The 25,731-nt window shown below is 33.6% G+C and overlaps 1 protein-coding gene across 2 annotated transcripts in view; it reads left to right on the top strand.

The window, feature by feature from the left end:
- Nucleotides 1–25,731, top strand: part of asic1b (acid-sensing (proton-gated) ion channel 1b) — a 387,101-nt gene that overhangs the window by 345,423 nt on the left and 15,947 nt on the right. For both annotated transcript variants that reach the window (XM_056447323.1, XM_056447322.1), the window contains 4 exons: nt 10,274–10,330; nt 10,583–10,736; nt 21,145–21,236; nt 23,516–23,595. In XM_056447323.1, coding sequence (XP_056303298.1) covers nt 10,274–10,330; nt 10,583–10,736; nt 21,145–21,236; nt 23,516–23,595 — 383 coding nt within the window. The remainder of the gene's footprint in view (nt 1–10,273; nt 10,331–10,582; nt 10,737–21,144; nt 21,237–23,515; nt 23,596–25,731) is intronic.

Below are 25,731 nucleotides of genomic sequence, written 5' to 3'. Positions count from 1 at the left end.
TGACAGAATAAGCCATACACACAGGGCTGTTTGACACTATTCTCAGCACCTACTGAGTGAGTAAAGCACCGCAGACACCCACACAGTGAACACCTGGAGACACACACTTATCACCATCGTCATCTTCATCACCGAACACACGTTTATGCTGTCCGAAAAAAAAAAGACAGGAATTTTCTTTTCATTCTGCATGCGGTATTAAACTCTATTAAAACAGTGCTCTCAGTCCTTACTTCATACTCGCATCCAGGAGCTCAGAGATTGTCACAGAAGCAATGTTGCTGAATAAAAGTGAAACTGATGACAAATTAAAAATGAAATATTGGTTCAGTTATTAATGGATTTGAGGAAGGCCTGCGTTCTGAAAAATCAAATGTTTTGTCACTGGTTACCTGTCCATGCGTTGTGCTAGGTAAACAGCTTAGACTGTGTTTCAGAACTGCGGAGCCCCCATTCCAAAACAGCAAGTTCCGTCTGCTCTGGTCAAGTTGAGGATGGTTTCAGTATTGCCATTATAATAGTGTCATGAATATTAAACTGAAATTTCTCAGTAAAAATGTCATTACTCTGTCAAATAACTTTATGACGGCATATTTAATAACATTTTATTGACCAATTCGGTTTGTGCCACTGTAGATGAGGTCGAGAAAAATATTAATGATGCTGTTATAAAATTCATGACACAATTATAAAGGCATCATGACAGTCATGTTTATGACAGATTTATGACGTTATAAAATTATGTTGTCTTGGTAATGTCAAGTTGTCATGTCACCTTTGCATTTAAACGACATACCTGAGAAAATGACACTTAAATACATTTGTCATACGCATGCATTAATTCTCATTAATATTATCATGTCTTGATTATAAAGGTTATTGTAACACGGGGAGTGACAGAGACAACTGAGGTTTAGGATCCACGTGCAGGTTTATTCAAACTCAGGGAGGCAATGGTCAACACAGGTGCAAACAGATGTATAAAGGCAGTCCAGAATCGTAATCAAACACAGGCGAGAGGTCGGAAGGCAGGCGGCAGACAAGGATAACTAGGTAAACAAGGCTAGGGTAAACACACGGAGAAACAAGACTAAGGAAACGCGTTGTAATGTCACTTTACAGTAAAACAAGACTCGGCAATGGAAGTGAGAGTGTGTGCTGTATAAATAGTGTGTGTAATCAGTCTTTGACAATCCTCAGCTGGTGCAAGTGTAATCAGTCAAAATGAGGAAGCATGTGTGTTTGTGGAACGGAGTGCATGCATGAAAATGTAGTCCATGAATGGCGGATTTGTAGTCCATAGATTATTGTGAGGGTGAGTGCTTACCAGCAACCTCTGGTGGTTAGAGATCGCTGGTAATCATGACAGTTATTATAAAATGTTACTGTTATTGCAAGAAAGGTAACATTACTGTTGCGTGTGATTTTGATTTTTTAACATTTTTTTTTTATAATTTTTTACATTGTCCATTTACATAAAAACATTTTGGGATTTATTTGAATGATTTTCTGATGGGCTGCTTTGTGACATCACAAATCCCCAAAAAACTATGCCTGTAGTCGAAACAAGCAGTTCATTATGCCGGCAGCTAGCTCTCTGCAACTCTCACATGGTCACCTACTGAAGCTAAGCAGGGCTGAGCCTGGTCAGTACCTGGATAGGTGACAACATGGGCAAGCTAAGTTGCTGCCGAAAGTGGTGTTAGTGAGGCCAGCAGGGGGCGCTCAACCTGCGGTCTGTGTGGGTCCTAATGCCCCAGTATAGTGAAGGGGACTCTATACTGCTCAGTGAGCGCCATCTTTCGGATGAGACGTTAAACCGAGGTCCTGACTCAGAAAAGAGTAGGAGTTTAACCCCGGCAACCTGGCCAAAGTTGCCCACTGGCCTCTGTCCATCATAGTCTCCTAACCATCCCCATATCATAATTGGCTTCATCGCTCTGTGTCCTCTCCACTAATCAGCTGGTGTGTGGTGTGCGGTCTGGTGCAATATGGCTGCCATCACGTCATCCAGGTGGATGCTGCATGAGGAGATTCCCCCCAATGGGTGAAGCGCTTTGAGTGTCTAGAAAAGTGCTATATAAAAGTAAGGAATTATTATTATTATTATTATTATTATTATTATTATTATTATTATGGTGGCTTGAAAAGCCAGCATATTGTTATCTATCTTAAACTTATTATTCTTCTTCTTCTTCTTCTTCTTCTTCTTCTTCTTCTTATTCTTCTGAGACTAATTTCTAAGTGTATCTCCTCCTAGGCCTTTCAAGCTACATACTTTAAACTTTCGTCAAACCTTCGAACTGGTCTGACTCGGGTTGCTATATCTTTTCTAACTGATCCGACCTTGGGTTTTCCGAAAAACGACCCAGAAAAATCCCAAAAGTCCCATTGACTTAACATTGGGTCAAACTTTGTGAGCTCATAACTCTGCATCAGACTGTCCTACAGACTTCTAACTGGACTCATTTAACTCAGTCTAGCCAGCAGCCAATAACTGATGACTTTTTAACTTACTAGCCACTCCCTAGCAACCACTTACAGCACCCTAGCAACTGTCCCATAGACTTCCATTGTAAAAGACTCCCATTTACTTAACATTGGATCAACCTTTGTGAGCTCATAACTCTGCATCAGACTGTCCTACAGACTAGAGTCTGGCCTCATTCAACTCAGTCTAGCCAGCAGCCAATCACTGATTACCTTTAAACTTACTAGCCACTCCCTAGCAACCAATTTCAGCACCCTAGCAACTGTCCCAGAGACTGTGACTAGCTATTCTAACACACGCTAACAGTTTTAACATCCTACTGACATGCTAATCTTGCTAGAAAGGTGCTAGCAACACGATAGTGACATGCTAGTCATGCTAGTAACATGCTAATTCATGCTAGAATCATGCTAACAACATGCTAATTCATGCTAGAAACAAGCTGATTCATGCTAGAATCATGCTAGTAACATGCTAGTTACATGCTAATTAATGCTAGAATCATGCTAGTTACATGCTAATTCATGCTAGAAACATGCTAATTCATGCTAGAATCATGCTAACAACATGCTAATTTATGCGAGAAACATGCTAGTAACATGCTAATTCATGCTAGAAACATGCTAGTAACATGCTAATTCATGCTAGTAACATGCTAATTCATGCTAGAAACATGCTAGTAACATGCTAATTCATGCTAGAATCATGCTAGTAACATGCTAATTCATGCTAGAATCATGCTAGTTACATGCTAATTCATGCTAGAAACATGCTAACAACATGCTAATTCATGCTAGAAACATGCTAGTAACATGCTAATTCATGCTAGAAACATGCTAGTAACATGCTAGAATCATGCTAGTAACATGCTAATTCATGCTAGAAACATGCTAATTCATGCTAGAAACATGCTAGTAACATGCTAATTCATGCTAGAATCATGCTAGTAACATGCTAATCCATGCTAGAATCATGCTAGTAACATGCTAATTCATGCTAGAAACATGCTAATTCATGCTAGAATCATGCTAATAACATGCTAATTCATGCTAGAATCATGCTAGTAACATGTTAATTCATGCTAGAATCATGCTAGTAACATGCTAATTCATGCTAGAATCATGCTAGTAACATGCTAATTCATGCTAGAATCATGCTAGTAACATGCTAATTCATGCTAGAAACATGCTAGTAACATGCTAATTCATGCTAGAATCATGCTAGTAACATGCTAATTCATGCTAGAATCATGCTAATAACATGCTAATTCATGCTAGAATCATGCTAATAACATGCTAATTCATGCTAGAAACATGCTAGTAACATGCTAATTAATGCTAGAAACATGCTAGTAACATGCTAATTCATGCTAGAATCATGCTAGTAACATGTTAATTCATGCTAGAATCATGCTAGTTACATGCTAATTCATGCTAGAAACATGCTAGTAACCTGCTAATTCATGCTAGAATCATGCTAGTAACATGCTAATTCATGCTAGAAACATGCTACTTCATGCTAGAATCATGCTAATAACATGCTAAATCATGCTAGAAACATGCTAGTAACATGCTAATTCATGCTAGTAACATGCTAATTCATGCTAGAATCATGCTAGTAAGATGCTAATTCATGCTAGAAACATGCTAGTAACATGCTAATTCATGCTAGAAACATGCTAATTCATGCTAGAATCATGCTAGTAACATGCTAATTCATGCTAGAATCATGCTAGTAACATGCTAATTCATGCTAGAAACATGCTAGTAACATGCTAATTCATGCTAGAATCATGCTAGTAACATGCTAATTCATGCTAGAAACATGCTAGTAACATGCTAATTCATGCTAGAATCATGCTAGTAACATGCTAATTCATGCTAGAATCATGCTAGTAACATGCTAATTCATGCTAGAATCATGCTAGTAACATGCTAATTCATGCTAGAAACATGCTAGTAACATGCTAATTCATGCTAGAATCATGCTAGTAACATGCTAATTCATGCTAGAATCATGCTAATAACATGCTAATTCATACTAGAAACATGCTAAATCATGCTAGAATCATGCTAGTAACATGCTAATTCATGCTAAAATCATGCTAGTAACATGCTAATCCATGCTAGAATCATGCTAGTAACATGCTAATTCATGCTAGAAACATGCTAGTAACATGCTAATTCATGCTAGAATCATGCTAGTAACATGCTAATTCATGCTAGAATCATGCTAATAACATGCTAATTCATGCTAGAAACATGCTAATTCATGCTAGAATCATGCTAATAACATGCTAAATCATGCTAGAAACATGCTAGTAACATGCTAATTCATGCTAGAAACATGCCAATTCATGCTAGAATCATGCTAGTAACATGCTAATTCATGCTAGAAACATGCTAGTAACATGCTAACTCATGCTAGAAACATGCTAGTAACATGCTAATTCATGCTAGAATCATGCTAATTCATGCTAGAATCATGCTAGTTACATGCTAATTTATGTTAGAATCATGCTAGTTACTTGCTAATTCATGCTAGTAACATGCTAATTCAGACTCGGCTTTTCAAGCCACCATAAAGTTTGTCCTCAAACTTTAATATCTTTATTATTATTATTAATATTATTACTATTATTATTATTATAGTTCTTGAAAAGTGATTTTTGTTTACAAAATATCTAAAAATGAACATTTATTCACCATTTACTCAACCCCAAGGGATTCCAAACTTCTTTTGAGTTTCTTATTTTCTGTTAAACACACAATAAATATTTTGAAGAATGTTGTAAACAGTGCTGGGCTATATAATGAGCTTTAAAGTAACTAGTTAAGTTACTTTTGTGCTGAAAAATAAAGTAACAGATTACTTTTCATTTTAACATTAATTAATTGCAATTATGTATACTCGCTTAAATACTGTGATAATATATAAACAATAATTGTATGAAATAAATACTGAAATTAGTTCAACCACTCTGTATAAATCAATTCATTGAGCCAAAGTAATTGCATTTGTTTCATTATACAAATATTTTTTGCAGAACTTGCCAACAACTAGTAGCTATCGACATCCATAGTAGAAAAAAAAATATTATGAACGTCAATGGCTACTGATGTCCAACATTCTTCAGAATATCTTCTTTTGTGTTTAAGTTAGTAAGAGATGAAGAATGAGTAAATTAAGACAGAATTTTCAGTTTTGTGTAAATGATTCCTTTAATTATTTCTTATTTTGACTCGTATCATGGTCTAATCATTCCCGAGTTTTTTCTTTCAGCATGTCATTGATTTTATTCATGTTTATAAGAACGATGAGCAAACTTGCCATAAAATGACCACACCTAATAATATAGTTTTCAAGATCAAAGCTTAATAAAGCAAATGTAAATAAATAAATCACAATACAATCTCCACTCAAGAGATCATGAAAACGCCTCCATTATAATGGACAAAGCTCCAGATCAATGTTATAATCCACTGAAACAGCTTGTTGACCATTTTGTTTATTGCAGTTGAGGATCTCCAGCTTTGTTGTTAGGCAAACTAGTTAATTAGTTGTAATATGGTCTAGACACATTTTCTTCTCTCAGTGTATCATCAATTGTTTGCTCTCTCCTCACCGCAAGAGTCCTTGAGCTATTCAGGGAAACTTCAGGAGCTGAATAAATAGAATTAATTAAAGGAGGAAATCAGATTTTTTGAGGAGAGCTTCAGCGCTGATAACAACAGCGTGATGGACGGCAGCACGTTTTAATTAACAGACAGACGCTTCACCTTTAGCCAGAACACTGTGTTCTTCTCTTTCTCTCTCCCGCGCACCTTTTGTACTTCATCCTCAAGCTTTCTGCTAAAGGATATATCACATGTTCTGAAGCACACACAAACATAATAATAATATACATCATGCATGAGGAAAGCTATTTTAAGATTATTAAAGGTTTGATATGATAACTATTATTTGCATGACAATCGAGGCCGTTTCTCATCTCTGTAATGAGCATGGACGTTTTACTTTAGGCTTTGTTTGTAATTATTTTTAACGATGCTTCTCATTAGATTCCCATTACTGTAATAAAGTCATCTAAACATCTCGTCTCTCTCTTTATTGATAGAAGCATAAATTAAAGGCAGCCCAAAATTGACATACTTCATTTGCATTTTTTTAGTAAGGTAAAATGCATTTATTACTTTATATTGAGGTAGGAAAAGACTAGAAATTTCGCAAGAACAAAATAAAATGTTTTTTTTTTATATGAACAGTATTTAGGTTTTTTCTTTTTGCAATATGTACTGCCTAATTTGTACTTACTTAAAATATAATAGTTGAATTGCCGTGTTCAAGAAGAAGATATGCATGACTTTATTACAGTAAAAAAGAACAATAAGTATATACTTAATAAAATAATGAGGATCTGAGCTTAATAAATGTCTAATTATCATTAAATAAAATGGAAAAAAAGTATTATTTGCAAATATATAAAATAATGAAAATATAAACGCAATGTAAAAATAAAAGATAAAAAGAATAATACAAAATTTTATGGAAATGTAAAAATTTACGAAAAAAAATGTATTTTATTAAAATTATTAAAACATTAGTCAGAATTATTAGTCCTATTTTGATTTTTTTTTTTTTTTTTTTTTTTTTTTTTTTTTTTTTTATATATATTTCCCAAATGATGTTTAACTTAGCAAAGAAATTTTTCACAGTATGTCTGATAATATTTTTTTCTTCTGGAGAAAGTTTTATTTGTTTTATTTCAGCTAGAATAAAAGCAGTTTTTAATTTTTTTAAATCCATTTTAAGGACAATATTATTAGCCCCTTTAAGCTATATATTTTTTTTCTCAAATGTCTACAGAACAAACCATCGTTATACAATAACTTGCCTAATTACCCTAACCTGCCTAGTTAACCTAATTAACCTAGTTATGCCTTTAAATGTCACTTTAAGCTGAATAAAAGTGTCTTGAAAAATATCTAGTCAAATATTATTTACTGTCATCATGACAAAGATAAAAGAAATCAGTTATTAGAAATTAATTCTTAAAACTATTATGTTTAGAAATGTGCTGAAAAAAATCTGTTAAACAAATTGGGGAAAAAAATAAACAAGGGGGCTTATAATTCACAAGTGCTAATAATTCTGACTTTACATATACAACTTTATATATAAAATAAAAACTATGACAAAACATGCTGTAAAATTACCACATTTAATGAAGTATAAAAGATCAAAGCTTAATCAATGAATCACTATAAAATTTCCACTCGAGAGAACATAAAAACGCCACCATTATAATCAACAAAGCAGCAGATCAATGTTAAAATCTAATTATTTTATTGTGATCTAATAAAATAACAGATATAAAGGTAAAAAATATAAAAATAATATTATTCTACTAAAAATGTGAATTAAATGCATATAAAAAAATCTGAAAATAATCTTAAAAATGTTCTAATAAAAGAAAAAATGTGAATTACCCTAAAATAGACTTAATTTTCTAAATTCTAAATATTATTTATTTAGGTTTTGGGGTTTAACATGACCTGGACATTTTTAATCAAAAATATTTCTCAAATTAAAAATAACTCAAAAAGAGACCATTCAACATGAATTTATCTGAGACTATTTTCAAATAATGACTCAAATGTATTCAGTGATTGGTCAATGTCATTCAAAATCCCATATATGGCACAGAAAGTGTCTTGAAACACAAATTCTATATGAAAAATAACTCAAACTCAAGGCTGCATGATATTGGAAAAAATCTGACATTGCGATATTTAGTTTTTCGACAATATCGATATAAGTACAATTTCACCAGATGACTTGAATAGCTCTATGTAATGAGTAGGGGGTACAACGGAGATGAGGATCCAAGTGCAATTTATTAAGAGAGTCGTCAGGCAGGTAAACGATTAAGAAGCGCGCAGATAATCCAAAAGCGTGGAATACCGGCGAATAGTCAGTGTTTCAAAACACTGCACCGAAGCATGATCTAAAACACCCAGGCCATGTGACCAAGGTGATTCGAAACACACAGGTCACGTGACTAAAGCGATTCAAGGCATCGATCATTTAAGAAGCGTTTCGTGACCTTGCCAATCTGCATTTGACTGATGGTCAGAATAAAACTCTGTCTCATATAGACTAGTGGACTGTGCGTGTGCACAGAGTTACAGTGCAGCATATGGCTTTTGAGTTTGAACCCCAACTTGTACAAATACTCAGAAATTCTGAATTTATGTATTTTAATAATGCAACTGTTTTATGATGCAGTCTAGATAGGATACAGCTGCAGATACGCCATCAATATAGCATTACTTTTGTTACACTGTTTAACAATAATTAATATTTTTACAGTACTGTGATGGTTGGGTTTAGGGTTGGGGTAGATGTTAATACGATACAATAAATGGGAAATTTACTGAATAATATAAATAATTCTAGTTAACTTCCGCCACAATCTTATCTGATCTAGCAACAACCCTGTTTTATGACCAAAACAAGACATATGTAATCAAAACGTGTTATTTTGGATGTCAAACCAATGTTAAAACAAAACGTGTTACAAAAACAGAGCATTTAAAAACTAACATCTACAGCTGCATCACCCTGGATTCGAACCTATTATCTCTGCATGCTAGTCAGGAACTCTCACCGCTCTGCTAAATCACTTGAAGCTTCAACTCCACAATGTGGGGTTTAATTCCTCAATTTGCTTTACTGTTTCTTTGCTGAAGATGTTCCAGTGCAATACATAAAGAAATGACCACTAGGTGTCACTGTAGAGACAAATGTCTACGAAAGAAGCTTCGACACATTTGCTTGAACTGTTTCAGTTTCACGAAGCCACGCTTTGCCCACCACTAATGGTCGGGACAGGCAGCAAATCATAGTAAACAATAAAACAAAGCGAAGGAGAAAACATGGCTAGTCAAGGCAAGGAAAGGCTTTGTAAAGCTCACAGTAAAACAAGATTCACCAAAAATGTGTGTGCTGTAATCAGAGCAAGTGTCTGGGTAATCAGTCCTCACAAGCTTCAGCTGTGTGTTTTCAATCAAGGGGAATCTGGGCCAGGTGTGTGAGTGCAGAGAATGATGAGATTTGTAGTTCATTTCAGTGGCAGAATTGTAGTCCAGTTAATAGTGCATGTTTTCCAGCGATCTGCAAGGCCTAGATTGCTGGTGATCGTGACACTCTCTTTGGAAAGAATTGATCAATTTTAGATTGATTGGTATGGGGATGCACTGTGGGGGAGTGCATCTGCATAAAATATAATATAATAAACTATAAATAAATAAACTGTTAGTGTACTATTATTATTAAACTATTATTAAACTAATATAATAATGTATTACTATAAATAAAATATAATAAACAGAAAAATGCAATAATGAAAAATATAAATGAAAGAGTTTTATTGCTTTTCATGGAGTCTAACAGTATTCAGGTACAGTAATTTAATACTCAAAGGGATATATAGACTTTTTAAATAAATAATTCAATAAAATTAATAGTTATTAAAGTTACAAATGGTACAATTTCTCAGGCCGGAATACTTTTCAAATTCTCATACAGTCACATGTCTCATAACCCATGCAATTGATCAACTATAATCCAGACTCAATGTTGCATACACAGTATTGTGCGATGTGACTATTGCAAATGATCACATTGCAGTATCCATGCTGAAACGATACATTGTGCAGCCTTAACTCAAACCGCAGCCGTTTTCTTTGCTCATAAGCTCTGTTTTGCTTTTGTCTTTAGGAGATGCTCCATATTGCACTCCGGAGCAGTATAAGGAATGTGCGGATCCAGCTCTAGGTAAGAAATCTGCCTTCTCCTCCCTGAAACATTTGAGTCTAGAGGCCGTTTCTTCCCGCTGAACTCATCCACTCCTCATTACCCATGTCTGATCCCGAGGCCATGACGGGACAGCTCGATTTATGACCCCCGCTAACCTCGCCACCCACTTCCCCGGGCCTTTTCATACCTCATCATCTGTCCCCCGTGTTTTTTAACCAGGATTTCTGAGGTTAAGAGAAACGCTCTTGTCTTTTTTTTCTGGGGCTCTAGATTTCCTGGTGGAGAGAGATAATGACTACTGTGTCTGCGAGACGCCCTGCAACATGACGCGCTACGGCAAAGAGCTGTCCTTCGTCAGGATCCCCAGCAAAGCCTCCGCCAAATACTTGGCCAAGAAGTACAACAAGACCGAGCAGTACATCTCGTAAGTCTGGCTTTTATATATATAGTATTGGTGCAAATCTTTGTATACGCATTTGGCACAAACACAGAATAATCATGTACAGCTGAAGTCAAAATTGCCCTCTTGTGATTTTCTTTTTCTGTTTAAATATTTCCCAAATGATGTTTAACAAAGAAAGGAATGTTTCACAGTAATTCCTATATTTTTCTTCTGGAGAAAGTCTTATTTGTTTTATTTTGGCTAGAATAAAAGCAGTTTTTAATGTTTTCTAAACCATTTTAAGGTCAATATTAATAATAATTCTCACTTCAACTGTAAATGATATGAAAATGTTAAATATTCATGACAAAATAGTCACACTTCAGTGTTTGTGGTCAAAAGTTATCATTTAAGAAGTTAATGGGGAAATATACATATATAGGGCAGAATGTGAAACTACTTTCCAAATCTTCACGCTGCACAAACCACAATGGAAATATTGCAAGGGGATTAAGTGAAAAAAGTGATGGAGCTGCTGGGATTTGCTTATTGTACAGTGACTATTGCTCAGTGAAGTTGTTAGTGACGTGTAGGTGATTTATTTATTTTTTGTTATTTTAACATCCTGATTAAATTATTTATTGGTCTTTAGCATATTACTAGCCTAAACAAACTGACAACTACCTGTGAATTGTTAATAGATAACTAAATATACATTCAAGGTTAATAAAAATATATTCACAATTCTTCATTGTTAAAACGAAGACAAAAAATTGCAGAAAAGAATAATATAAAAAAATATTCAGGCCCTTTTAGTAGGCTAATAGTAGTAGTAGTAGTAGTAGTAGTAGTGGTAGTAGCAGCAGCAGCAGCAGCAGCAGCCTTTAGTAGGCTAATAGTATTAGTAGTAGCCTTGTAGTAGTAGTAGTAGCAGCTGCAGCCTTAAGTAGGCTAATATTATTATTATTAGTAGTAGTAGTAGCAGCAGCCTATTAGTAGGCTAATAGTAATATTAGTAGTTGTAGCCTTTTAGTAGGCTAATAGTGTTATTAGTAGTAGTAGCCTTTTAGTAGGCTAATAGTGTTGTTATTATTAGTAGTAGTAGTTGTAGCAGCATTTTAAAAGGCTAAGTAGGCTTTTCTTAATGGAAAGGTAACATGGAACAAATACAACGTGCTAACTTTAGTCAACTTGGTTTTTTTAAGATCAAAATGTGCATGTGCTGTTAGGATTTGCAGCATGTTTTCATAATGTGTATGTCTTATGAAGATTTGCAGCATGTTTTTCTATATGTGTTTGCACTGTGAGGCTTTGCAACATATTTTGTTATTTTACTGTCAAATCAATAACCGTTTTCTTAATTTGCTGGTGTTTTCTTAAAATGCAGGCCACCGTACGAAAGAGCCTCTCACACCTCCAAAAGCCACCGCGCTTTCATTGCATTTCACCAATGTCTTGCAAAGAAATTTATTAAAACAGAAAAAAGGCCCACAATATCTTCTCCTACCGCAACAAACTCCATTTTCCTTGTTGATATTTGGCGCCAGTTTATCAGGAAGTGACGATTTTGATCTCTTTGTCTCGTTGGATGGAAACGCTGCTTTATGATTTATGTATTATATTTTTGCAAATAAATCATAAATTCGCATCTTTGGATGGAAACATAGCTAATTATATCTGCGTCAGGCTAAAAACTAGCAAAACACACTTGTGTCTGCCACTTTGATCAATCACTAAGTAAATCCGAGAGCTTATTTGAGAATTTTCTCATATTAAATTCACATTGTATGTTCAAATTCCAAAGAGGAGTCTACTTTCAATACACATTTTACAATAAAGAATTGCCAACTCCTAAGCACTTCATAGACTTCTGGGGCTGTCTAAAATAATTGATAAGTAATCGGAAAGTAAGAAGCCATTCACATATTGTGTATTTTCCATGCTTAACTTTGTTATTTCAATCGGCATGCGTGGTCAAATTGGGATAAATGCAGTTGCGGTGAACTCATAATTGCATTGAAACTGGTGAAGGAAATGAATCATGTCACGTTTTGCACCAGTTTTAGATGCCATATGTGAAAGTGTGATTTTAAGAGATTTGATTAATTGCTTTTGCACTTAAAGGAATAGTTCATAACACAACTCTTAAGTGGGTCCAAACTTTTGTGACTACCTTTTTTGTTGAACACAAAAGAAGGTATTGAAGAACGCTGGAATACACTGATATCAATAGTAAGAAGGAAATTACTCCGGTAGTCAATGGCTACAATTGTCCAACATTCTTCAGAAAATCTTTTGTTGTGTTCAATAGAAGTAAATTACAGATCTGACCAAGTGAAGGACATATAAATGACGACAGAATTTAGGTTTATGTGTGAGGAAGCTGCTTTGACAAAATCTCCATTGTAAAAGCGCTATAGAAATAAAGCTGAATTTAATTGAATCGAGTTTTCCCTTTAAGTTTGAAAGTAGAAGTAGTTTTCATTAATTCTCAGTACTGCAATGATTCAATGATAAATATGCATCCCAAACAATAATGGGGTCCGGCTGACTAAATCTTAAAGTATGTCAATCAAAACCTTAATCGTGCAGAATTGGCTAGAAGTGCAACAGCTTGCTCTGTAAACTTAATTAGGATTGGTGTTGTTCCAGTTGGTTGCGGATGTGCAGACATTTCCTGACATTTCTCGGCATGTTTGTCAGGGCAGTGAAGTGTTGCAGGTCAGCCGTGCTGTTATCTGCGCTTTGAGCTGCTCAGATGATTGGCTGTCTGGATCTTAAATGAGGGCAGACGAAGATCTCAGTTAATTACTGATGAGCTGCTAAACAGCTGCCAATCTGGACAATTAAACAAGCGTGCTGAAGCATTCGGGGCATACCAAACAAGCATAATCGCACTTTTATACCTCACAAAATTCACAGGTTAAAACACAGAAGTTCAGAAAGACATTTTTGGGATACGATTCTTTTTTTAATAAACTGAAACTTTCTGTGAGTTATATCCCAAAGTTTTGCAACTATTTTAATGTCAAGCAAGATAGACTTGAGTAAAGCGCACATACATTTATATTCACACAGAAAGAAAGAGAAATGTATTTCATTTCAATTAATTAGTTGGTTTCACTTTCGGTTTCACTTTCATTTTAACTCTATTTGTTTAAGCTCAATGGTCATTATGCATTTTGTTTGTAGTGAATGCCGCTATCATTTTAGTTTGTGCTACACTTAAATTTTTAATTTCTTTTACAGTTTTAGGCTGTTTGGTGAGAGCATTTTAGAATCTGTATTATTATATCTGTAAATGTCTTATTTTATTCGGGGCTATCATACATTATTTTTAAATTAAATTTTAATATGCAACTTGTATACCAATCCTTATGGATGTTTTTTTATTCTCTCAATAATGCAGTTTTGATTTGTTATCATTTATATTAAAGTACATGGTCTGAAATGTATGATAATTTTTTTAAATAAGCTTCTCAAGTGAATGATAGCAAATTGGCAAAACGAGCTGTTCAGTGTTTTTGGTTTAACCCCAGATTATTTAGGACCGATATGTCCCAAAGTTGTGCATTTCAGTGCAATAACAAATATTTCTGCTAAATAAAAAACATTGGATCAACTTAATTGAATTACTTTAACTTGTGTCATTTAATAATAAAAACTACAATGACGTATTAAATAAAAAAATTCAAGAATAAAGGTGAAATTACGACAATAAAGTCATGATATTACAAGATTAAAGTCAAATTTTTATAAGATTAAAGTTATAATATTATAAGAATAAAGTTGAAATATTGTGAGCATATGACCAATATTTCAAGTGATTAGTTTTCAGAAAGTTTTGCATTTCATTAAAATAACAAATATTTCAAATTACTTTGACTTATGCATAAATTATTTTTTTTCAACCTAATTTAACATAAATAACTACAAAGACATATTAATGGCACGTTAAAAACAAGTTTAAGATAAATACAAGAATAAAAATACAAGAATAAAGTTTAAATAAGAAATATGAGAATAAAGTCGAAATTTTATGAAGAGAACTTTTATGAGGCAAAATATTATGAGAATAGGGCCGATATTTTAAACTTTTGTTGGGTTTTGTTGAACTTTTTCAAAAGGTGTTGCACTTCAGCACAATAAAAATATTTTGAATTACATTTTTTTTAACTTCATTTAATATAAATAACTACAATGGTACACAAAAAAAAGTTGAATCTAAAATTACAAGATTAAAGTTGTAATATTTTAAGAATAAGAGTTGAAATTATGGCAATAAAGTCAAGAGAAAACAGTCAAAATATTACAATTAAAATATTAAGATTAAAGTCATAATATTATAAGAATAAAGTGTAAATGCTAGGAGATAGAAAATAAAGTCATATTCTGGTGGTGGATGAGGAGATTCCCCCAATGTGTAAAGTGCTTCGAGTGTCCAGAAAAACGCTATATAAATGTAAGGAATTATTATTATTATTATTATTATTATTATTATTATTATTTTATTTTTTTATATTATGTGAATAGTCAACATATTATGAGAACAAAATCATAATATTACAAGAATAGTCATAATATTGTGACAAAATTCAAAATGTTATAAGAATAAAGTCAAAATATTATGAGAACAAAGTCAAAATATTATGAGAATAAAGTCAAAATATTATGAGAACAAAGTCAAAATATTATGAGAATAAAGTCACAATATTATGAGAATAAAGTCAAAATATTATGAGAACAAAGTCAAAATATTATGAGAATAAAGTCAAAATATTTTGAGAACAAAGTCAAAATATTATGAGAACAAAGTCAAAATATTATGAGAATAAAGTCAAAATATTATGAGAATAAAGTCAAAATATTATGAGAACAAAGTCAAAATATTATAAGAATAAAGTCACAATATTATGAGAATAAAGTCAAAATATTATGAGAACAAAGTCAAAATATTATGAGAACAAAGTCAAAATATTATGAGAATAAAGTCAAAATATTATGAGAATAAAGTCAAAATATTATGAGAATAAAGCAGAAATATGAAATTAAAGTCAAAATATTATGAGAACAAAGTCAAAATATTATGAGAATAAAGTCAAAATATTATGAGAATAAAGTCAAAATATTATGAGAATAAAGTCAAAATATTATGAGAACAAAGTCAAAATATTATGAGAATAAAGTCAAAATATTATGAGAACAAAGTCAAAATATTATGAGAACAAAGTCAAAATGTTATGAGAACAAAGTCAAAATATTATGAGAATTAAGTCAAAATATTATGAGAATAAAGTCAAAATATTATGAGAATAAAGTCAAAATATTATGAGAATTAAGTCAAAATGTTATGAGAACAAAGTCAAAATGTTATGAGAACAAAGTCAAAATATGAGAATTAAGTCAAAATATTATGAGAATAAAGCAGAAATATGAAATTAAAGTCAAAATATTATGAGAATAAAGTCAAAATATTATGAGAATAAAGTCAAAATATTATGAGAATAAAGTCAAAATATTATGAGAACAAAGTAAAAATATTATGAGAACAAAGTAAAAATATAATGAGAACAGTCAAAATATGGGAATAAAGTCAAAATATTATAAGAATTAAGTCATACAATTACAAGAATAAAGTAGAAATATGAAATTAAAGTCAAAATATTATGAGAACAGATTCGAAGTATGAGAACAAATTCATATTATGAGAATAAAGTTGAAATATGATATTAAAGTTAAAATATTACAAAAATAAACTCAAAATATAAGAATAGGACAGATAAAAGTTTAGTTTCAGTTTGGTTTTCAAAAGTTTTGCATTTGAGCGCAATAACAAACAATTCTGCTAAATAAAAAACAGTAGATCAACTTAAATGAATTATTTTAACTTGTTAAACCTAAAAGAATATTTTTTCATCTCAATTTATTATCAAAACTGTCTGACAAATTAAGTTTAAAAGATGAAATTGTTGCGGTGTAACAAGTTGAGGTTATTTGTCTACATTTTCACTTTTTACAGTGTACGCTTCACTTAAATTACAAATGAGATTTTTAAGAACCAACTTTGCACAGCATTTTAATCAAGTCAATTCCTATGAATAATTCTCAGACGCTTGATAAATATGCGAACGGTTTATTGGTGCAAGTTATTCTAAATGAAAAAAAAAAAAATAACACGTTCTGAAATTGTCCTCGAAATAAAGCGACTTTCATTTTCAGCTAATGTGTTTAGTGCAAGAAGTTCATGTTGACTGAAAATTGTTACGTCAGCCTTATTTGTACAACAGAGTAACAATCAAAAATTTGATGAAACCTTTTCATACAGTTCCATGAACGAAATGGAGAAGAACTATTGTTTGCAGTACAGAAAATGAAAAGAGACTCATGTGGAACGGTTGTAAATTATTTGCAGAATTTATATTCAGGACATGGAAAAGAGAAGTTACTGGAGAATTGGAGGGATTTAATCTTGTGAACACAACGGCTGAATGCCTCTCTTTAGTTTTTTCCGCTTCTTCTCTAAAATATTGATGACTATCCAGTGAAATGGCTACAAATCGGATCTCTGCTTTGGTTTTTGTTAAATTAGGAAATGAATCATACGTAATCTCGGATCTGCCATCATCTGCTTGTCTTTGAGTAATAGGGTTATGTATGAATCTGAAGCAGAGAGACTGGGGTTTTGAACCCAGATGAGGTAATGTCTGGCTTTTAAAGGAGGAAGATTTTTTTTAATACTTTGTTTTAAAGTAGCACTTCATTACTATTCTTCGGCTAATCTGCTTTGAAAGAACCATTAAGGCTAACCTTTTTAGAGTTTCTGGCTTGCAGGTAGCTTTGAAAAGCTTGGGCAAACACTCCAGCTGTCGTCTGCAGCTTAATTAAACTCTCAATAGGAATTCAGTGGGGACAAAAATTAAACCTTCACACCTTCTGCCGTGACTATAAGTGGAAAACATACTTAATAACTCAATTTAGTTATGAGGAAATTACAGCTATATCATCTAAACTCTAAAGTGCCACTTACTGATGATAAAAAATAAACAAATTAATAAAATACTATGGGGTTACTCAGGTGGTTTAATCTAAATGTAGGTTATCGCATGGCATAAGTCATTTTACTTAATGATAACGATACATTTCATGTAGTAGTTATTTAAATAGACATCATAGTTATTAAAATTAATTTATATGCTTAAGCTTAAATGCTTAATAAGCTTAAATGCTTCAGAAATGAAAAGGACTTCATCTTATTTCATGTTTTTCCTCTTTCTGGACCTTAATAAATATAAATGACATATGAACTTGGGTTACCGTCACCATGACAACAAATTTCACTCTGTCAAGTTTCATAATTGACCATTCACTTATCCACACCCAAAAACCGCCACCCACCAATCGTGGCTTAGCAACCGTAGCTACGCGCAGGAGCTCTGTCAAGCTTTCGAGCGAGGGAAACAGGCCAAAGTGCTGTGCATATGAATTGTGCAAATCTGATACCCGGTATCCTTAAAGTTTGGACAGGGTGGTGGAATTTTTTCCCTTTTCAAAACCAATAACCCAAGGGGAGAAATGCCAGCGTGGATCAAGCTCTGTGAGGGGCGCTAAAGGAGCGGAGTTAAGTTGGTTTTGTTTCGATATTCCTGACACAGTCATAGACAATATTATGAGCACCGCTCTGTTTAAGCCCTCACAAGAGTAGTCATACTAATAACAGTCATATTTTCATCTGTTTCAAGCTACGAATATTTGAAATTACAAATCAACAGAACAAAACTGAGATGTGATCACAAACTGAGCACTTGCGATCAATATACTTCATCCATTTTTCATTAATATAGATAATTTAGTAAATAAATACGCTTCATGTCCATGTCAGAGCTACAATTCACTGATGTTTTCATCTGTCTTTTAAAGGTTTAGTCATTGTTGATGGCGTTATAGCGGGTTAGTGTCTGCTTTTATATTTGGTGTCAGTCGGATTAATATTTGCTGGTAGAGAACATCTATTTGTTCACTTGATTTGCATTTCAATATATTTATTTATTTCTTCCACTTAACTGCAAATTAGAATAGAAACTGTATAAAGAGCACACAAGCATACTGACAGTTATAGGTACTGTACGTTGTTATGGGTTAAATTATGCTAATATTCAGCACAAATCCATCAGTTTCCCCTTTCTGGCTGTTCTTTCTATGAATGAATTATGTAGAAGCACTGTCCATGCGTGTTTCCTCGTCGGTTAGTAACGCTATATTTCATTGGACAACATTAATCTATCAGGCTTTTTGGCTAAAAAAAAAGAGAAATCACAGTTTAATTAGTTAATATTAGATTATTTTTAAAGTTCACCTCTCCTGCTGTGCATGAACTGAGCTGTTGAATGGTCAGCGTATGAGGCTGCTAGGCTAAGCTAGCTTCAACTTTGATTAAATTATTTTCTAATCGGTTGCCTATTATGTTGTGAATATGCCCCTGTAATTCATACTGCAGTCCTTTTTTGTCTGGCTTTCTCGGTTATCTTACCTGTTGGTCAAAAATGACTAATTATATCCCTGGCAATGTCTGACACCGCCGCATACACATTGAAAAAGACGTGCCAGGCACGAAAGCTTGACAGGCGTAGCAACAGTAACTAAGGAGGGCGGGGCTTAGCGAAGGGTCGATTGTGAGAAAAAAACCTTCTTCTTGACTGTTTTTATTAACATCTTTTCACAGGTTAATAAAATGAATAACACTTATATAACATTATGTTGCCACGACTATAGTTTTGGCAATAGCCAAAATGGGTCAAAATTATAGATTTTTTTATCACACTTTACAATAAGGTTTCATAAGTTAATGTTAGTTAATGTGTTTACTAACATTAACTAAGTATGAACAATATTTGTACAGCATTTAATAATCATAGTTCAACATTCTCTAATGCCTTATTAACATTAGTTAATGCACTGAGTTAACATGAACTAACTGTATTTTCATTACCTAATGTTAACTAACATGAACAAATACTGTAATAAATGTATTGTTCTTTGTTTGTTTATGTTAGTAAATGCATTAACTAACATTAACTAATACAACCTTAGTGTAAAGTGTTACCAATTTTTCTTTTATGCCAAAATTATTAAGTAAAGATCATGTTCCATGAAGATATTTTATAAATTTCCTACCGTCAATATAACATGACTAGGAACTTAATATGATAACATAGAGGTGATTTTCCTCATTAGGATTTATTTGCACACTCAAAAATACCTCCTAACATCCATAAATCAACAAAAAGCTTATTTATTCAGCTTATAATTTATTATATTTATTATATATATTATATATTTATTTATAATTTAAATTTTGTGGTCGATAGTCACAAATCTAAAATATAAATATATCAACACAACAATGTTTTTGACAATCTTACAGACTTTCCCTCAACTATATAATACGGAATATCAATAATACGAAAGTGCGCTCATTTTTGCGCTTGTTTTTAAGAGTTCACACTTAAATATTGCTTGACGCTAATAGTAGATTTGGCATGCTGTTCAGGGAGAGAACCCTGAGCTTGGAGATAATTGATCCCAGGGCCCCCGCCAGGTCAATTAGGATGTAAGGGGGTCTGAGATCAGGTAGCTCTCAAGAGCTCCCCCTGGTAAAAGGAGGAGATGGGGTGGAAGGGGGAATTCTTCAAAAACTAACATAAGGCAGTATGTAAAATCGGTCAATTTATTGAAGGCTTGGATCAATCTGATTGGATTATTCCTGAATACGGATGAGAGACCAGCCGCGATCAATCATATCACATGCTCCTCTCGATATTTGTTTATAAAACTTTACTTAGATCTTCCATTTCAGTTGCCTTTCAGTTGGTATCAGAAGTGGCTCATATGAAGGCAAAGACCTCTAGATGACGCTTATTTTACCAAAATAAAATACTAGAAATATTAAATGATGGGAAATGGGAGAAATTACTAGAAATGGGAGAAATTACTAGAAATATTAAATGGCAGAAAACTGTCAAACTGCTTGCTCTACAAACAAGTGTGTTCTTAACTATACACAAAAAGGAGAAAAATATAATATGAAAATATCAGTTTGCATCATCAAGCAGCATAACAAGCTGTTTTTAACGTCTAAAAATCAATGGAAAAGAATGAAACTGGAAATCTCAAACCAAAAAGATTACAATGTCTGCATCCGCTTGTATGTGAAGAATAAGGTCAATACATTGAAAAAAAATATATTATGGTTGACAATTTATTCCACCCAGTCCTAACTAGAGCTGTGTCAAAAAGGCTGGAGGTCTCTAATTGCTCCACACCAACCATCAGCTTTCAGATTAGAGAATGAAATGCTGTGAAATTGCGTATCGATGGTGTGAAGGGTTGGGAATGTTGGGGGAGTTAATGCATTCGGGACGTCCTCACCTTTCTCTTGCGTTCTGCCCTTTAGAGACAACATCATGGTGCTGGACATCTTCTTTGAGGCGCTGAACTACGAGACCATCGAGCAGAAGAAAGCCTACGAGTTAGCCGGCCTTCTCGGTGAGTGCCTGTTTTCCCAAATGTCAACAGACGAAGCCTTGAAAGGATTTGATTGCTTGATCCTCCAGAGGCCCTTTCACAGTGGAAACCCTGGAAAATAATAACTGTTTACAAAAATAGATTTCCCCGAAGGAAGTCAGACCACTTTTACAGAAAGTCAAACCACTGATTACCTGTTTCTAAACTAGTGCTGTCAAACAAATGATTGCGATCCCATCAAAAATACAAGTTTGTATTTACATGATGTGTTTGTTGTGTGGTTATACATGTATATTTACATATAGATTTATATATAGTTTGTGTTCTCTACACTACCTGACTTGACGTCGATGTCAGTTGTAAGAGCAACAAATAATAACTTGACTTCTAGTCGATCATTTGGAAAAGTGGCAGAAGGTAAATTTTTTTCTGATGAATCATCTGTTGAACTGCATCCCAATCATCACAAATACTGCAGAAGACCTACTAGACCTGCATGGACCCAAGATTCTCCCAGAAATCAGTAAAGTTTGGTGAAGGAAAATTATGGTTTGGGGTTACAATCAGTATGGGGGCGTGCGAGAGATCTGCAGAGTGGATGGCAACATCAACAGCCTGAGCTATCAAGACATTTGTGCTGCCCATTACATTACAAACCACAGGAGAGGGCAAGTTCTTCAGCAGGATAGTGCTGTTTCTCATACTTCAGCCTCCATATTAAAGTTTCTAAAAGCAAAGAAGGTCAAGGTGCTCCAGGATTGGCCAGCCCAGTCAGCAGATATGAACATTATTGAGCATGTCTGGGATAAGATGGAGAAGGCATTGAAGATGAATCCAAAGAATCTTGGGATAAGTTATTTGAGTCCTCCAAGCTCATGGTAGCAAACACAATATTAATTCATTGTCCTCTGCACCGTGACTATATTCTATACTAGGGTTGGGCAGTGTCGACCAATTTGGCATTGTACAATGTCTAATGTGAAACATCGCAATGAACAATGGCATTGTTGTCATAGGCGCCGGTGATTTAACTGTTTATAAATAATTAATTCATAACAAATTAATTATTTGTAGCCTACCGTTTCAACTACCTGACCCGCATAGTCTTAGTTTTACCCATAACCTAATCATAAATAAATAAAGATAAGTTACAAACAAATTACCACGTGTTAATCACTTTTTCCGCGGGACCTCATCTGTGTCGTTATAATGGCGTCAACAAACTTGGGTGGTAAAACAGGAGCACAACCAACAGGAACCAACCAACAGTATCTGAGGTTTACACTAAAATTACTAAGTACAAGTGTAAAAGCGAAACATTGAAGCAGTGTACTGACCCGCTGACTGACGGACTGTCTCGAGCGCATGACAGTGTGTGTGTGTGGTCACGTGATGTGCGTTTTTAGCGGTAGTGTGGACGGGAGGGCAGTTCAGAAATGCCTGGTGTAACGTCAGAGTGGATGTGGATCATTGTGCCATTTAAAATCTAAGATGTATCAGTGTAAACGGGGCCTAAGTGTGTGTTTTTCGCGAGCGGATTTGCGACAGGGGCGGGGTGGCGATGCCGGCTCAGCATCGTGGTGTCTATCGGCCATCGGCGATGGATGATGGCATCGCCTATCGGCCCAACCCTATTCTATACTGTACATTATTTCTGTTAAGAGACAAGACTTTTGTTTAAGCAAAGTCAGACCTTACTGTCCTAATTAAAAATCAAGGCATGATCATATTTTATTTTGGTTAAATAAGCGTAATCTAGAGGTCTTTGCCTTCATATGAGCCATTTCTGATACCAAATGATCAACTAGAAGTCAAGTTGTTATTTGTTGTTCCTAAATCTTGGATAGGCGACAAGACTTACACAGGTAGTGTATACATCAAAATACGTTAATCTGTGTATTTAAATAAACACACAGGTGTATGTATACAAACATACAGTTAAAGTCAAAATTATTATCCTAACCTGCCTAGTTAACCTAATTAACCTAGTTAAGCCTTTAAATGTCACTTTAAGCTGAATATTAGTGTCTTGAAAAATATCTAGTCAAATATTATTTACTGCCATCATGGCAAAAATAAAATTAATCACACAAACGATTAATTTGGATGCAATTAATAACGATTAATTAATTGACAGCACTGCTCTAAACATAAAACTGAACATGAGACACCATAAAGACTTTCAGCTTCACATAATCTCACACAGCAGCTTGTAAATCGACACTTTGTCCTAACTGTATGTTGTAAAACTCGCAGAAAGTGTGTTTGTGTGTGGTTTAATGACTGAAAAACTGTTTCAGGTGACATTGGCGGACAGATGGGGCTGTTTATCGGAGCCAGTATCTTAACCATCCTGGAGCTCTTTGACTATTTGTATGAGGTAAGACCTTAATAAATGACAATGCACAGAGTCACTGTCTCTGATAAATAAATACAGTAATAAATGTTTGCCTGTTTTGCTTTATCAGAGGTCATAAAAGGCTTAAGCATAAACCAATCATAACACAGCTACATTTCTGCTGCTTACACTGATTTCGCGCAGCATGAAAACACATTGATCTGCTTTCTGTCAGTGTATTTATCTGCATGTGTGACAGGATCGTGTCCTTAATATGGATTTAAACACAGCCAGACTGAGAAAATATTTTGCAGTCAGGAAGGAGAAAAATATACTGTAAACTCAGACGCTTTTAAGACTTGAAGAATTTTAAATGTGTTTTCATGTCATGCAAGAAGTAGAAGCTGTACAATCTAAAAAGCTGCATAATTAAAGGATAGTATATGAGCTTCGCACTTGTTACAATACTCTTCTTTGGTTTTCAATTATTTATTTAACATGACAAGCCACATAAATGAAATATATGAAATGAAATATTAAAGTTCTTGCTTGATGTTTACATGTATGCTTATATTACTGTGATTATACGGTCACTATAGATGCTCATATATTTATTTTTTTGTAACACTATAATGTTCCATGTTAGGGTCAGGGTTTGTTTACGTTATTCACTAACATGAACAAACAATGAACTATATATTTATTACAGTATTTATTCATCTTTAAAAAAATCATTCCTTGTTAGTTCTTGTTAATTGTCAGGATGTGTCCGAAATCGCATACTTCCATACTATACAGTACGCTAAATTCAGTATGCGAGCCGAGTAGTATGTCGGAATTCATAGAAATCGAAAATCAGATCCCGGATGACTTACTACTTCCGGCGAGATTCTGAAGTGCGCATCCCATGCATGCTGCGCTATCCCATGATGCCACACGAGAGAATTCATGAATAAGACTGAAGCGACGCAACTGATAGGGCTGGGCGATACTGAAAAGTTTTTAAGTGTTTTTTTTTTATACTACAGCAAAAGATAACTCGCTTAAAAACATTTTTAAGCTGTTGAAAAAACTACTGTTCTAATCATTTTGGCCACCACTGTATATTTTTAAATTCTGAAATAATTAATATAAATATAATAGCAGGTTTTAATGCGCTGACTAAATAGGCTATTTTTAATCAGTCTGATGATGAAAGTAACAACTATGTTCAACTATGACTAAGTAATCGTTTTTTTGTTTTTTTTTTTTATTGGCATTTACTAATACTGAATATCTTATGCAACTCAAATATTAATTTCACCACTGTAGCTAGCTATCTGGAAAATAAATATTTCTATCATATCATATTTCTAGCCTACCTTGAGTTGCTTATGTGCTTTTATTTTAATACATAAATCATATAATCTTACAAAGATACAATCTGATTGCATAGTTTTTGTTGTGCTCCTGGCCAAATGGCTAACATTACTTAGGTGGAAGGATCAGAAACCTCCAACCCCAACATAGTGGATCCATGATGTCCTCTTCTAAAGTAAAAAAAAATGTAACTGTCTAGAAATTCATCTAACCAGTTTAAGAAAATTTGGGAACCATTTAGAAAATATATCCAAGAACATGTTTTATTGTCAAATATAGACCATGCTAAGTCCATGTCCCAGCAAATTGATTCTTCAAAGTTCAAAGTAGAGTGTATTGTGTGACACAGATTGTACAATTGAAGTTTTTGTTAAGCCACATTATTTATCTTTTTATTTGTTGGTGTGTGTTTTTTTACTTTTATTTTATCGTATGCACTTCAGTTGATATGATCTATACTTTTTAAAAATATAATTGTTTTTGTTTTGTCTTTTTTTCCTGTAATTTGCCATAAAATAATCACTAAATTATATAAATAAATAAATAAATAAATAAATAAATAAATAAATAAATAAATAAATAAATAAATAAATAAATAAATAACCAATGTTAAATATGCAAGTTACTATGTTTTCATATCACTACCAGGATTCTTGTAAATGAGGTTTACTTGCATCGCCAAGTTATTTGTTTACTCGCAAAACCAGGCCAACAGGTTATTTCAGTACTAATTTTATTTAGTATTTTTTTGGAGAATTATCAGCATCTTGGGGCGACACAGTGGCTCAGTGGTTAGCACTGTCGCCTCACAGCAATAAG

This window comes from Danio aesculapii, chromosome 22 (assembly GCF_903798145.1).
Source record: "Danio aesculapii chromosome 22, fDanAes4.1, whole genome shotgun sequence".
Taxonomy (NCBI): domain Eukaryota; kingdom Metazoa; phylum Chordata; class Actinopteri; order Cypriniformes; family Danionidae; genus Danio; species Danio aesculapii.
Note: the sequence above shows the minus strand (reverse complement) of the source record. Positions and strands in the feature narration are given on the sequence as shown.